At 31.8% G+C, this 16,644-nt stretch overlaps 1 protein-coding gene across 4 annotated transcripts in view; it reads right to left on the bottom strand.

Annotated features, from left to right (window-relative positions):
- Positions 1–754: 754 nt before the first annotated feature.
- WDSUB1 (WD repeat, sterile alpha motif and U-box domain containing 1) overlaps positions 755–16,644 on the bottom strand; it is a 73,136-nt gene continuing 57,246 nt past the window's right edge. For all 4 annotated transcript variants that reach the window (XM_031960630.1, XM_031960635.1, XM_031960636.1 and 1 more), the window contains one exon: positions 755–3,909. In XM_031960630.1, the coding sequence (XP_031816490.1) occupies positions 3,752–3,909 (158 nt within the window). In that variant the 3' untranslated portion in view covers positions 755–3,751. The remainder of the gene's footprint in view (positions 3,910–16,644) is intronic.

Below are 16,644 nucleotides of genomic sequence, written 5' to 3'. Positions count from 1 at the left end.
TTAGCTGTTAAAATCATTCTTTACAGTCACATTTTCTCTCTCTTTCTCTCTCTCTCTCTCTCTCTCTCTATATATATATATATATGTATGTATATGTAAAAGGTAGTTAGATTTTACTTAAAACATGTAAATATAATTTTATTTTAAAAAAATTAATCCCCCAAAAAAATACAGCCATAGATTTAAATGCATGCTTTTTTTTTTTTTAAAAGCTTCAATCATGCTGATTATTGCACTGAAATAATATAATATTATGGCATGTTAACAGTATAACAGTAACCGCACTTTATATAGTTTATACAAACACCTTTAAGGTGCTAACGTCCAAAATTATGTATCATTCATTTGTGGTGATAAGGTACAGGAAAAAAGGTGTTTTTATATGAAATATGATGTGTTATTTGAAAGTTTTATTATAACAGTTTGAAAGCATTGGATGTGCATTTGTTTTATAGGATGGGGTGTGAAATTTATTTTCCAAAGTTGGGGAGAAGAAAATTCTATATTTACAGAAGTGTTTTCAAAATGAATAGTTGTAATGAAGTTCCTGTGAGGGTCTGTTTTGTACAAGTTGGAATATTCCATTATCATTCTTCAGCATTTGTTCTGTATGTACAGTGTGTACTTTGTAAAAACAGCTTTATCCATTTTTACAAGCTTTTCATGAGTCTGCATATGATTACTTTGGCTTATTTATTGTTTGACATTTGTATGTCTTATTCTTTTGTTATGTAGTTTGTTTTTGCACAGCTACTGTACTTTTCCATATGGAATAAAGACTATTAATATAGTTTGCTCTGAGTTGAACAAAATCCTGGATGTGGAGAGTATACTGTTTATGAGTACAATATATGAATTGATATAATTTTGAGTGACCTATTACTGTCCCAAAGCCTTGTAGACATTCTAGAAGCTGAACATTGACATTACGTCTTTGTTCCTCTGAAACACACATTTTTTTATAGATCAAATCTTTATTTTTACTTTCTAGTTGTGCCAAAAAATCTTAGTGTCTGTTTTGACTGGCAACAGGATGGGTAATACTCCAGCTCTCAATCATTTTTGCCAAAACATACAGAAAACTGAGTGTTACTGTCACAGGTTTGCCTTTAGCACATTTATATTACAACATGTTTCATCTTAAGTGTTTCTCTTCATACCAACATGAATTTTAATTTCTTTTTATTTTCAAAGGGAAAATGGCAAATTGCGCTAAACCAAGATAAAATTCTGATATATGCAGACCTGAATTTGATCTAATTCAGCTAATCAGTTGTAATACTAAAATATCTCCAAATCACCTCTTATTTACATATTAGATGACAAAGGTCAAATTTACATTGACTTGAGGTGATTTTTTTTTTTTTTTAATCCAACACATTCTGTAGTTTGGTTAAAGAAATGTAACTTTTTGGATAAAGAGCGAATGAATGAAGACTGGAATAAAAGGAGCTTAATATTGTTGTGTAGATAATGCAAAGTTGCATTAGGCAAGGTAAGAAGCATTTTATTAGGCATTTAATGTGGGCCAAGAACTATGCTAAGAGTAAAAGCTGGGGCTACAAATTATAGGGAGAAAAAACAATTCCTACCTAGCTGATGTTCTAATGTTGAAAGGTAATACAATAAGGACCTGGGAAGAAGGAAGAAAGTATAGCTATAGGAAACGATGACTGGCCATTCTGGATCCCTTAAGGAACTCAACATTATGCTATTCTGTGAACTCCCTGCTCCCTCATATCATACATTTTCCTGAAGCAAGATAAGACTCACTTCCTTTTTATGAAGCCACCTGTGTTGCCTCAAATTGAATAAATTGGAGTCTGACACACCTGTGGTTTTTATTCATTCTTTGATTAAAAGCACTCGTGGTTCTGTCTGCTGAGATAAAGAAAAGGGTTCCATAATTATTATTTTTAGTTTCCAAGTCACTTAGAATAACATTTATTTATTCCTATTCCAGACTTTTAATAGTCACATTCTCTTGCTTACAGCAAATCTAGTTTCTTAAAAACAAACACCACAGGCCCTAGAAATGGTTTTTTCATTAATGGCTGATTCTTCAGGTACTTAATAATGTCTCATAATTTCTTTTGAAAGAAGTGTGTGATCTATGTCTAGTAATAGTAAATTAAGAACTAAGAATTAGGTGAACTCTGGAATGCAAAAGTAGCAGTATACAATTATGATATGTAAACTTAACCTGTTGTAAATGAAATTTTATCTCAGAAGAGGAATTTTTTCTACCAATACACAAAATGAGAGCTATTTATATTTTTATAAACATATTTTGTAGGTGATCTACTTTTTACAATTTGATCAAAAAGACTTCTGTGGAAAGATGTTGCTTTTTTCCTAGGTTTCTCTTTCTGTAGATAGATATCTTTTGTTTACAAGTTTTTTATTAGCTCATAATTTAGATGTAAATAAAAAGATTTTCTGACCTAAGAACAATGATAGGTTTTAATTTTTCCTTTCTTTTTGAAGCAAAGCATTATTTTAAATAGAGGATGGACAGATTTAGAAGAATGCAGTCAAGTCTTTTTCTTTTGGTATACTGACAAAGAACTATCTTTATCATAGCCCTGTAAGTTAGATGTTTATTTACATGCAGCTATTCTCATTTTACAGATAAGGAAAGGTGGTGATTTCTGTATAATATTTTAGCTGGTAAATGTTGAATCCAGAACCAGAATACATCTCCTCACTCCTATGCTCCTTAAAATTTATAATCCATTTATTTACACAGCATATTGCCACTGGAATCAATAGTGATCACTAAAAGCTAAATTTCATTGGAAGTGTGAAAACCACTCAAATTAGCCAAGAAATCATAAAACTCCTTTGAAATCAAAAATTTTACACCCAAATCTAGCTTCTCTAAGCCTAAAATTCCTCTCTCAGGCAAGTCTTTAAAGTGAAGAGACCAAATTATCAGGCTGTCATATAGAAAAGTTCTTTGCCCACAAGTTTGAAGTCAGCAATTTGTGGAGAAAATAAAAATAAAATACTAGTTTTAAATATTATACTATCTTTATAAATTTTAGCAGGAACATACTGTGACTTTGTACTTCCTCCAAAGTGAGCTTGAGTAGCTTTTTCATTCTGACTTGTTTTTTGTAGAAAGGTGATAATTCTCTTTCTCAACCATTCCCTGAATTTTCAGTGACAAACATAGAGTTAATATAATTACTTGCTGAATTTATGGATTCTTGCACAGATAAGTCTTTTTCAAACCATATCCACACAAACCGTCATTCACAAATGGTCTGACATTTAATTTAGTGTATTAATATATTTTTCATTTGAAAGGGCAATTGAAATTAATATATGTTCAATTCTGCTCAACATGAGCCACTGGTATTACAGTGAGGATTTCTTTAGAGTCATATTCATTAGAACAACATTTGATCCAACTACCTACCCTGGATCCAACTTGGCTACCATCTAGTTTGAAATATTTAACATCAAAAGACTTTGTTATCTAATGTCAAAGGAAATCTCACCATTGTATAAGTTTGTTGGATTGCTTTGTACTTGTATAAAAATGTCAACCTAAATAAAGTTGGATATAGAATTTAATTCACAATATGTTTTAAAGACAAAATATAGTAACTTTAGTTAAACAAAACTTAGCTTACTTTCTCTCTGTTTGGCTATAACTTTTTGAGTTCATATATTTTATCCTTTAAAGCTACTAAAACTTTTACCTCATTGGAAATAGAATGTAATTAAGTACACCTAAATAGTTTCATTTTTGATGAGTCTCCAGCCAGCGATCAATGGCCATTTTCAGAGTCCTATTTGGTGTCAGTATCAGTGAAGGAAGAACCAGATTAGTCATAGGACTTGTGCGCTTCTTTTTGCTGATCCAATTTTCTATTGCTTCCTTTTCATAGGAATATCCGTCTATAAGAAATAATTAGAAAATATGTTGGTTGACCAAAACAAAAACAAACATGATCCCTAAAATGATTTAAATTGTAAAGTTTAGGGTTGAGATCAGTTGTCTTAAGTATTGTGATTTAATAGATACTTGAAAGGGACTGAGGCATCAATCAACTATGAAACTCAGCCAGTGTAACATGTTAGTTCAAATTAGTTCCCCAGCAGTGTTAGAAAGCCAAAACCAGGGTCCTGTGGAAAATTTAAAAAAAAAAAAAAAAAAATTAAAAATGAGATGGAAAAGAAAGAAGAAAGAAGGTACTCTTGGATGGGGTAATGGGAAAGGTAGCCAGGCAATGATGACTAAATAGTTTGGAAACCTCAGGAAGTAAAGTGATTTGGGGCTTTGGGGTGCTATCCTACATGGACACATTTTTTTTTTTTTTCTGAGGCTTACTCAGGACTGTGGTCAGATTAGTCAACCATATTCATTTACTATGAAAAGTAAAAGCAATTTCTTTAAATGGGAAGTGATTGTTTGAAAAAGTTCATTAAGAACTTTAAGCACAGTCATTAAATTTACATTTATTAAATACAGTGATGGGCTCTTTGAAGGGCAGTGGTGGTCATGGTAGAGTACTAATAGAAAAGACCAGAAGCTCTGTCCTTGGTGCTTATAATTGGTTTTGTTTATGCCAAAACAGGAATGAAGTAGGAAGGAAAAAAGTATCATCAAAGAAATTTAAGGAGGCAGTAATGGGCGGGAACTAATTATATAAATGTCTAATTCAAAAAAACAGGCATAACATAATGGAAAAAGAGACAGCTTTGGATCAGGGAAAATCTGAGTTTTAACTTCTTTATTGGATATGTACTACCTGTCTGACCTTGGGCAAGATACTTAATTGCCATAGCCTAGTGATGTCTACTTTTCTTTAAAACAAAGGTTCTTTTGTGCGTGTGTGTCATAGATGTCTATTAGTCTGGTGAAGTCTATGGACTCATTCTCAGAATTGTACTTGCATAATCTTAATATGCGGTACACATCTTTCAAGTTTTGGGTATGGATATACATTCTTATGATGAAAAGAATGTATTCTGAGGACACAAATCTTTTTTGGAAATTTGACAATGAGATAGAAATATTATTAACAAAATAACTAATACAAAGGATATACAATTTAATTTTCCACACAATAGATCTATAAATTTAATGATGTGGTTACTTCCTCTGCTAGTAGAAATCCCAAACTGTTCTATGATTTAAAAGATGGTCTTTCACAATTGGTATAGTTTAAACATTCATCACCCTTCAATCTACATATTAATAAGATGTATTTGGGTATCTCAGGGCAGAATGATGGGACAGGAAAATAGAGTGGAAGATCACAGAAAGGAGAAGTGGGGAAGCGACCTTAAAATAAAAATCTACTGTAACTAATTAATAGGTCCAGAAAAAGATAATAAAAAAAGGTACAGAAGGCAAAAGAATCTTATACAAAAATATAAAAGCACAATGCCAATTAGCAGAAGAGAATCCAATTTTTTTTTAAACTTAAGCACTGATTTTACATGTCAGTGTGAATGAACTTGAAAATTTAGTAAAAGTAACTTAACAATCATAGGTCTTCTGGAAGAACACAAAAAATCAAATAATTTGAATATGATTCTGCAAGAAATATGAAAAAACTCTTGAATTTTTGAATAGAAACAATATAGCATTGTTTAAGCAAACCAAAAACCATGCTTGAACAGTGGCTAAATCTCACAATTTCAATTAAAAAGAATTTGGGGGGAAAAACCCTTCAAATATAAATTAATATTGGGGGTGGAATAAAGATGACAAATTAAGGCAAAAATATTCTTGAACTCTCCCAAATTTACCTTTACACAACTACAAAATAATTACTCAAAATGAATTCTGAAGTCACAAAACCAACAAAAGGACAGGGTGAAACGATTTTCCATCCCCAGATAATGGACAACAGTCCACTGCATGTGGTATATGAAAAACTAGTAGAAGGTTGGGTCCCAGCAAGCTTGTGACAAGGCCCCAGGCCCAAGTGCAGGTTAGCTAGGAGACTCTATGACCGAGGCACAGGAGGACAATCAAGGGGCCCTGGCCTCTCACAGCAGTCTGGCAAGCAGGTCCTATTTTCCTACTCTACAAGCACAAGAATCTTGAGATAATTGAGAAGATAGCCCAATTTTTTAAAAGTCACACCCCCCAAAAAAATGAGCAAAAGAAAAAAAGAACCTGACCAGATAAAGTTACTCTGGTGACAGAAAGATCAAAACACAAATTCGGAAGAGGACAATGATTTCAAAATGCCCACGTCTCAAGACACCAAAAGAACTCCTAGAAGAGCTCAAAAAATAACGTTAAACTCATATAAGAGAGATCAAAGAAAAACTGGGAAAACAAAATGATAAAAAAGAATAATAAAAGATAGTCAATAACTTGAAAGCACAAAAAATGGCAAAACAGAATTGGTCAAATGGCACTGGGCAAGTGAAATCCAGATAATGATTCCACAAGTCATCAAGTAACAATAAAATGATATCAAAAGAAAAAAAAATAGAAGAAAATGTGAAAATTTTCATTGGAAATATGATGTGGAAAACATTGAGAAGAGGTAACTTAAGATTTATCAATCTATTTGAAAGTCATGATCACAAAAAACCCTAGATATCTTATTTCAAAAAATTATCAAAAAAAACCTGCTATGATATTACAGAACCAAAAGGTGAATAGAAATTGAAACATTATACCTCTGTAAAGTGATCCTCAAACGAGAACTCCCAAGCATAGCCTAGCCAAATTCCAGAACTCCTAGGTCAAGGAAAAAATGCTGCAAGCATCCAGAAATAAACTATTCAAATATCTTGGAGCCACAGTCAAGATTCCAAAGAATTTAATAGTTTTTACATTCATTAATAGTAATAATACTCTGGCAAAGGAATTAGAATTGCAACCAAGAATCACCTATTTAGTGAAACTAAGTATAAACCTTCAAGGGGAAAGATGGAAATTCAGATGTAGAGGACTTTCACAGATTCCTGATTAAAACAACAAATCTGAAAAGGAAATCTGATTCCAAAATAGAAAATTCAAGAAAAGCATAAAAAGATAAATAGAAAAGAGAAAACATGAGAGATCAAAAAAGGTTTCACTGCTTATATTCCTACATAAGATGATGATACTTAGTACTCTTTTTTTTTTTTTTTTTTAATTTAATAGCCTTTTATTTACAGGTTATATACATGGATAACTTTACAGCGTTAACAATTGCCAAACCTCTTGTTCCAATTTTTCACCTCTTACCCCCCACCCCCTCCCCTAGATGGCAGGATGACCAGTAGATGTTAAATACATTAAAATATAAATTAGATACACAATAAGTATACATGACCAAAACATTATTTTGCTGTATAAAAAGAATTAGACTCTGAAATATTGTACAATTAGCTTGTGAAGGAAATCAAAAATGCAGGTGGGCATAAATATAGGGATTGGGAATTCAATGTAATGGTTTTTAGTCATCTCCCAGAGTTCTTTTTCTGGGCATAGCTGGTTCAGTTCATTACTGCTCCATTGGAAATGATTTGGTTAATCTCGTTGCTGAGGATGGCCAGGTCCATCAGAACTGGTCATCATATAGTATTGTTGTTGAAGATACTTAGTACTCTTCAGAACTTTATCACTACTAGGGCAGTGAACTTTTCACTTTTCAAAGAGGGTACTGATTTAAGCTGATTTTAATGAAATGATAATCAGAATGAAGAAGTAAGAAACAGGACTGCATTTAGACAAAAGGAAAGGGAGAGTAAATTATTTTACATAAAGAGCCACAAAAGACTTATTACAATGGAGGGAAAGTAGAGGATTGAGGGCATCATTTGAACCTTACATCAGAATTGACTCAAATGGAATAACAGACACTGAGCTAGGTTTTGAAATCTATCTTATTCTATAGGGAAGTAGAGGAAAGAGGCTAATAAGAAAGGCAGACTACGGAAGCATTGGTTAGAAGCAAAATGTTGGTGAATAAGGACAAAAAAGAAAGGGCAAAGGGAGAGAATATGAGAATGAAAGATGGAGGAAAAAAATATAGCAACTGAGTGTGAATGTGATAAACTCACCCATAAAACAAAAACAGAATGTATTACAAACTAGAGTTTTACAATATCAGCATAATTGACCCTATCTATCACAAAACCAATCCAAATCATATGATTAGCTCAATAGATGCAGGAAAAGCTTTTGACAAAATACAGTACCCATTCCTATTTTACTCTAGAGAGCATAAGAACAAATTAAGTTTTTCTTAAAATGATAAGCAATATCTATCTAAAACATGAGCAAGTATTATATAGAATAGATGACAAAAACTTGGTCCATTAGTACTACTGTTATTCAATATTGTATTAGAAATGTTACCTTTAGCAGTAAAAGAAAAAAAATTGAAGAAACCAGAATAGGCAATGAGGAAACAAAATTATCACTGCAACTGATATGGTGGTATACTTAGAGAATCAACTAAAAAAACTAGCTGAAATAACATTAGCAAAGCTGCAGGATATAAAACAAATCCGCATGAATCATCAGCATTTCTATGTATTATCAAAAAAATCCAGAGATAAATTGCAGTTAAAATGATTGTTGACAACATAAAATACCTGAGAGTCTACTTGCAAAGATAAACCTAGGACTTTGGGAACACTATTACACAAAATGCTTTTAACACAAATAAAATCAGATCTAAACATCTGGAAAAAACATCAGTTGTGCAGGGGAGGTTGAGCCAATATAATAAAAATAATTCTCCCCTAAATCAATTTACTTATTTAGTGCTATACCAATCAAACAATAAAAAATTATGTTATGAAGCTAGAGAAAATAACAACAAAATTCATCTGGAATAACAATGAAGAAACTATTAAGGGATTTAATGGGGGGAAAAATGTGAAGAAAGGTTTCCTGTTACCAGAGCTAAAATTATTATAAAGCAGTAGTCATCAAAACAATTTGGTCCTGGCTAAAAAATAGTGGTAGATCAGGCACACAATACACCAAGGGTCCTCAAACTTTTTAAATAGGGGGCCAGTTCACTGTCCCTCAGACTGTTGGAGAGCCGGACTATAGTCGAAACAAAAATTTTGTTTTGTGGGCCTTTAAATAAAGAAACTACATAGTCCTGGGTGAGGGGGATAGTCGTCCTCAGCTGCCGCATCTGGCCCGCAGGCCGTAGTTTGAGGACCCCTGCAATACACAGTTGTAAATGATCATAATAATTTAGTATTTGCTAAAAAACAAAAAGCCAAGGTTTTGGGACAAAAACTCCTGGTATAACTGGAAAACAATATAATAGAAACTAGGTACAAACCAACATTTTACCAAGATAAGGTCAAAATGAGTATATCACTTAAACAAAGTATGATGCTGGAAATAAATTAGGAGTTTCCTACTAAACTTATGGAGAAGGGGAAAATTTACAACTAAACAAGAGACAGAGAACATTATAAGATGTAAAATCAATGCTTTTGATTATATTAAATTAAAAATTTCTCATTCAAACAAAACTGATACAACCAAGGTTTTAAGGAAAGCAGAAAATGGAGAAAAAGTTTTTTAAGGCAAATATTTATTAAAGGCCTTATTTCTAAATTACAGAATGGAGCCAAGTTTGTAAGAATACAAGTCATTCCCCAATTGATTAATGGTCAATGAATATGAAGGCAATTTTCAGATTAAAAAAAAAAATAAAAGTTGTCTATAGTCACATGAAAAAATGCTCTAAATCACAACTATGGCAATGCAATTAAAGCAACTCCGAGGTACCACTTCATGCAAATAATCATATTGGTTAATATTGGCAAAAAAATTTAAATAATAAATGTTGGAAGGGATGTGGAAAAACTGGAACTCCCTTATTGGGGGTGATGAGGAATTCAAAATGGGAGCCTCTAGAGAAGCTTTCATTCTCCTTCCATTTCTACAATTCCAGTCTTAGCTAGTACTCCACCCTATCTAGCCCATTCTAGCTCAAGTCACTGGAAGAGACCTAGGATTCCTGGGTTCTGGGAGAAGGAGAGGGAAAAAAATTACATGGAATATGGTTCAAAGTCAGAAGATCCAAGTTCATATTCTGTTTTGTTTTCTGTGTGTGTGTGTGTGTGTGTGTGTGTGTGTGTTGTGTGTGACATTGGACAGGTGCCTTCCCTCTTGGGGTGTCTTTTTCTTCATCTGTGAAGTGAAGGTGTTAGACTCACTTTAGATGCTCTAGTCTAACTGTAAAACTAGGCAGAGGAGACATGTAGGTAAGGGAATGAACTTGAATATTAGATTAAATCAGAAAATCATGGAGAAAATCAATTTTATCAAAAAGCATTTATTACATGCTGAGACTACAAATGGAAAAATATAACAGCTCCTGTTCAAAGGAGCTTACATTCCAATGAGAGAAAGACGGTATGTGTAGAAATAGGTATATTAAGATAAACAAAAAATAGATGAAAAGTAATCACTGAGAGAAAGGAACTAGGTAGAAGGACTGAAAAGAGCTCCTGCAAAAAATGGCATTTGAGCTGTCTTGAAGGAAGTTGGGTTTTTTTTAAAGAGGAGGCAAGAAAAAAAAAAAAAGCATCACAGGAAAGGGAATACCCAGTGTAAAGACCTGTAGATGGGAGATGGAACATTGAAACTACAGCCAGACAATTAAGTTCAATGAGGGTAGCAAGAAGACTGGAAAGACCAGGGGTCAAGTTATTAAGAATTTTAAATGCCAAAGAGAGTAATTAATATTTGATCACAGAGGTAATAATAGTGTGCTCTGAGTTTAATAAGTAGGCATGCTTAGGCTACCCTTTTAATAAAACTACTTAAGAAGCTACATGAAAGATGTATTGGATAGAGGGGGGACTTGAGGAATAGAGAATACAAAGAATAGATGATATGAGAGATAATGAGAGTCTGACATGTACGAGTGGAAAGAGGTGTCTAAGTGTATGAGAGATGTAATGCAAGTTGAAATTAGCTGAGATAGAGTGGATGAATGGGTCACAGAAGCTGAACAAATTAAGGTATTTGGAAGGTAGGGTATTTGAGGGAACATCAATATACTGAAGTTGCCTAATTTAAGAAGGAGGAGTTAAAAGGGAGAAGAAAACTGAGCTAATGAGTTCTTTTCATTAGGAAAAGAACATCCCTGTAAGTCAGTATGGTTCCCAAGATCTAGACAGAATGACAAAAAGATAACAGAATAAAAGGAAAAGGCAATAGAAATGATAAAACTAGATTAGTTCTTTGAAAAAAATCAATAGCCCTTTAGCTAAATTGAACAAAAAGGAGAAAAACCAAATTGCCATAATAAAAAAGTGTTTAAGATGAAATCTAATCATTAAATAATTATCAGAGCCTACTATTCACAATTACATATTTGTAAAACATTATTTAAAAAGATTATTTGCAAAAATTAAAAGCACATAAAAGATCTTTTCCTAGTCTTAAAAAATGAAAACCCACAAATCATAAAGAAAAAGATCTGATCTGGATGGATTTATAGTTAAATTATATTAAAAATGCAAAAAGCAATTAATGTTTTATAAATTCTCAAAATTATTTTCTCAAATGTACCAAACTCTTTTCATGAGATTAATATGATTAATATGCCTCAAATAAAGCAAAGAAAGACAAGTTGAGTCCACCTCATTATTCAATGAAAAAAAATTAAAATCTCAGCAACATGACTATAGCAAAAAATATTTAATGTATATGTTGCATTTACATATAGAATATTTGTCATATATATTTATATGAACATATAAGCATCTATATCTATCTATCTATATATATATATATATATATATATATATATGTATGTATGTTGTAGCCATCTTAAGAGTTCAAAGCATATGAACCCTTTGATCTCAAAGGCCAGATAAATGAGGTGGAAGACTCATAGAGTGTGAGAAGAGCTCCAGTTTCATATGCTGTACAGCCTTGTTGATATATTTTTTGCAAGCATGATCAGCATGTAAACAGTGGACAATCCCCAACCACCATTCAGAGAAGCTCCTAGGCTTTGTGTATGCATAGTATCTGCCAATGGGAGGAGAGCCAATCCAGCAATTTAGTAACTCACTCACATGCAAGAGGCCTTGTTAAGTCATCCCTGCTCATGTGCCACTAGCTGTGACCCTCAGGGCTCAACCATTCTCATGATCACAAAGCATTGCTCCTTGCTCAATAAGGGCATTTCTGCAATGTGGCAGAAAACTTATTGTGCACCAGAGGTCGAGATGGCCTCAGTATTTCCTCTTGGTAGAGTCCCATAGCCTAGCAAAAATATTTATAAAAATTTACAACCAAAGTGTTTTTATATAAGGGATAAAAAGAAGGTATAACATTTGGGGAAAATATAATCCTATTAAAACAAAAACACCTCAAACTATGTAATCATATCAATAGATGTGAAAAAACCACCCCCAAAAACTTAAAATGCAACACTAATATATTGCATAATTGAAAGCATAATCTATTTAAAATCATCAGTAAGCATCATATGTAATGGGGATAAATTGAAACCATTCCCAATAAGATCAATAGTGACACAAGGTTGCCCACTATCACCATTACTATTCAATACTGTATTAGAAATGCTAGCTTTGGCAATAAGAGTTGAGGAAGAGATTAAAGGAATTAGAATAGGTAATGAGGAAACCAAATTATTGCTTTTTGCAGATGATATGATGGTATATGTGGAAAACACCAGAGATTCTACTAAAAAGCTATTAGAAATAAACCACAACTTCAGCAAAGTTGCAGGATACAAAATAAACCCACATAAGTCATCAGCATTCTTATATATCACTAACAAATTCCAACAGTTATAGTTACAAAGAGAAATTCCATTTAAAGTAACTGTCAATCGTATAAAATATTTAGGAATCTATCTGCCAAGGGAAAGTCAGGAACTATATGAGCAAAACTATAAAACACTTTCCACAAAAATAAAGTCATATCTAACCAACTGGAAAAATATTAAGTGCTTTTAGGTCAAGCAAATATAATAAAGATGACAATACTACCTAAAGTAATCTATTTATTTAGTCTAACCAGACCACAAAAAAACTATTTTTAATGACCTAGAAAAAAATAACAAAAAAAATTCATCTGAAGAACAAAAGGTCAAGACTTTCAAGGGAACTAAAGAAAACCAAATGAAAATACTAAACCCAGATCTAAAACATATTATAGAACAGTCACCAAAACCTTTTGGTATTGGCTAAAAATAGATTATTGATCAGTGGAATAGGTTAGGTTCACAGGACAAAACAGTCAATAACTTTCATAATCTAGTGTGTGGCAAACCCCCCAAACCCCAGCTTTTGGGATCTGCTGGGAAAATTGGAAATTAGTATGGCAGAAACTAGGCATTGACCTATACTTAACACTGTACACCAAGATAAGGTCAAAATGGCTTCATGATGTAGGCATAAAGAATGAGATTATAAATAAATTAGAAGAACATAGGATAGTTTACTTCTCAGACCTGTGGAGGAGGAAGGGAATTTGTGACCAAAGAAAACTAGAATCAATATTACTCACAAAAATAGAAAATTTTGATTATATCAAATTGAAAAGTTTTGTACAAACAAAACTAACAGACAAAATTAGGGGAAACAATAAACTGGGAAAACATTTTACATTCAAAGGTTCTATAAACCCTATTTCCAAAATATATAGAAATTGACTTATAAGAAATCGCCCTCCAATTGATAAATGGTCAAAGAATAAAACAACAATTTTCAAAAAGAAATTGAAACAGTTCTGCCAAGAAAAGATGCTCATTATTAATCAGAGAAATGCAAATTAAGACAACTCTGAGATACCACTACACACGGTCAGATTGGCTAGAATGACAGGGAAAGATAATGTGGAATGTTGGAGGGGATATGGTAAAACCAGGACACTGATACATTGTTGGTGGAATTGTGAATACATACAGCCATTCTGGAGAGCAATTTAGAACTATCCTCAAAAAGGTTATCAAACTGTGCATACCCTTTGATCCAGCAGTGTTACTACTGAGCTTATATCCCAAAGAGATTTTATTTTATTTTATTTTATTTTTAATTTAATAGCCTTTTATTTACAGGATATATACACGGGTAACTTTACAGCATTAACAATTGCCAAACCTCTTGTTCCAATTTTTTCACCCTTACCCCCCCCCTAGATGGTGGATGACCAGTAGATTTAAATATATTAAAATATAAATTAGATAAAATAAGTATACATGACCAAACCGTTTTTTATGGTACAAAAAGAACGACCTGAAATATTTACAATTACTTGGGTTGGGTGAAAAAGGAAATTCAAAAATGGCAAGGTTTTTTGGCATAAAACATTAGGGAAATTTTGGGAAATTTCCAAAATGGTAATGGGTTTTTTAGGTCCCTTTCTTTCCCAGAAGTTCTTTTTTTCTGGGCATTTTAAGCCCTTTTTTTTTTTGGTTTTCAGTTTCATTTTACCTGGGCTCCAAAATTGGAAATGGATTTTTGGGTTTGATCCTTTCGGGGCTTTGTTTTGAAAGGATGGCCCCCCCCCCTTTTTTTTTTCCCCCCCCCATCGCCCCAGGGTTGGTTTGTTTTGATTATAATGACTTGGTCTTTTAATTTACTAGATAAGTTTCTTTTCCACAATTGTTGTTCCTTTTGGACCATTTTTTGGAGAATGGCTTGATTTTTAAAAAGGTTAACTTAATTTTGGAAAAAGGTTTATAGAAACCTTTATGTAAAAAACCCAGTTGCTTTTAACTTGTCTGAAATTAGGGGTTTGACAAAACCAATTTGTTAATGAAATTTCTATTTTTGTGTAATTTATTTTGTTGGTTAGATTTTTAAGGTTGAAATAAACATTTTTTCTAATTATTTATTTTTTTTAGTGGTTGCCCATTTTTACCTTCTTTGGGTTTCTTATAATTATTTTTTTTTTTTCAATTTTTTCCCAATTATCAAAAATGCTTTCCCAAAAGTGGGATTTTTGGGTTTGAAGGGAAAAGTTGTTTTTTTTACGTTTTTTGCTAATTAAATTAGCCTTTTTTTGATCTAGTTTTGGTTTTAAATAATTTTAATTGGTTCCATTATTTGTTTTTTTTTTTAATTTTTTTTGACCTTTTTTTGCCATATGAATTTGTTTTTTTTTTAGGTTTAAAAAGTTTTTGGATTTTATTGGAAGCTTAAATTGTTTTTTGGGTAATTTGTTTTTTTTTTATTTGCTTTAAAAAGAAATTTAATTTTTTTTGGTTAGTGGTTTAATTGGGAAAAGTTTTAATTTTTTGTATAAAGTTTCTTGTTTTTTTGGCAGATAATTTAAATATTTTTATTTGTGTATTTAAATGGTTTTTTAACTGGATTTGGATTTTGTTAGTGAAATGGGAAAAGACTTATGGGGATTTGATAAACAATTTGGTTGGTTATTTTTAACTTTTAGAGAATTTTTTCAAGTATCCATATGTTAGGGAAAAGGATAATTTGTTTTCTGTTTTTTTTTCTTTTCAGTTTATTTAAAGTAGATTTTAAAAATTAATAATGAAGGTGATGTGGGTTGTTTTCCTTTCAGTTTGTTGGGAATGTTGCAGTTTGTTCCATTCATTAGTTTAAATGGTTTTAAATAGATGTGGTTATTTTAGGGGAAAGTCCATTTTTTTATTTAAATGTTTTTGGAATGGATGTTGTTTTTATCAAATGTTTTTCTGCATTTTGGGATATTATGGTTTTTTGTTAATTTGGTTTTCTGGCCCAATTATTTGATGTTTTCCTAATTTGAAACCTGTTCCTGGTATAAAATCCTTGATCATGTTATTATCTTGGGATGATTTTTAGTTTTTTGCTAATATCTTTTTAAGTTTTGCTCAATTTCATTAGGGATTGGTTTATTTTCTTTCTGTTTTCAGACCTGGTTTGGTATCAGTACCATTTGGCAGAAGGTTTGGTGGGACTCTTTTCCCTATTTTATCAAATAATTTTATATAGCTTGGGGAATTGTTCTTTAAATGTTTGGAAAAATAACCATCTGGTCCTGGGGTTTTTTCTTAGGGGTTGTTTAATTGCCTGTTCTTTTCTTTTTCTGAATGGGGACTATTCAAATTTACTTCCTCCTTTGTTGTTTGAATCATATTTTTGGGTAGTCATCCATTTTTAGGTTATCAAATTTATTCATAAAGTTGACAAAATTTTTTTATTTTTAATTTTTTATGGGTTTTTTTCATTTTTGCTTTTTTTTTTTTTTTTAACTAACCGGTTTCATTTTTTTTTTTTAAAACCTTAAAAGGGGCGTTTTTATTTTTTTTTTTCCAATTTTAAACAATTTTTTTGTTGGTTTTTAAGGTTTTGGTTTGGTTTTTTTCTTTTTCAATTCCTGGTATAAAATTCCCTCTTTAAACGTTTGTCTCCCTTTTTAATTTTTAAATTTTGGGGTTTTTTAATTTTTCCCCCAAGATAATTTTTGTTTCCAATTTTTTGGTTTCCCAACTTTTGTTGAAAGGTTTTGATCGATTGGGCATTAGTTTTTTTTTTTGAGGTTTTGTTTTAGGTTTTTAAATGGGTTAGTGGGGGTTTTTTTTTTTTTTTTTAAATTTAAATTTTTCAAACCATATTTTTTTTTTTAGTTTTGGGTTTGATTTGTTATTCTGAGGGCAAGGTGGATCTCCCTTAAGTTTTGTTTTCTTTTTTTGCAACTCTTTACCCTTTTAG

This window comes from Sarcophilus harrisii, chromosome 3 (assembly GCF_902635505.1).
Source record: "Sarcophilus harrisii chromosome 3, mSarHar1.11, whole genome shotgun sequence".
Classification (NCBI taxonomy): Eukaryota; Metazoa; Chordata; class Mammalia; order Dasyuromorphia; family Dasyuridae; genus Sarcophilus; species Sarcophilus harrisii.
This window is presented reverse-complemented; position numbering and strand designations above follow the sequence as displayed.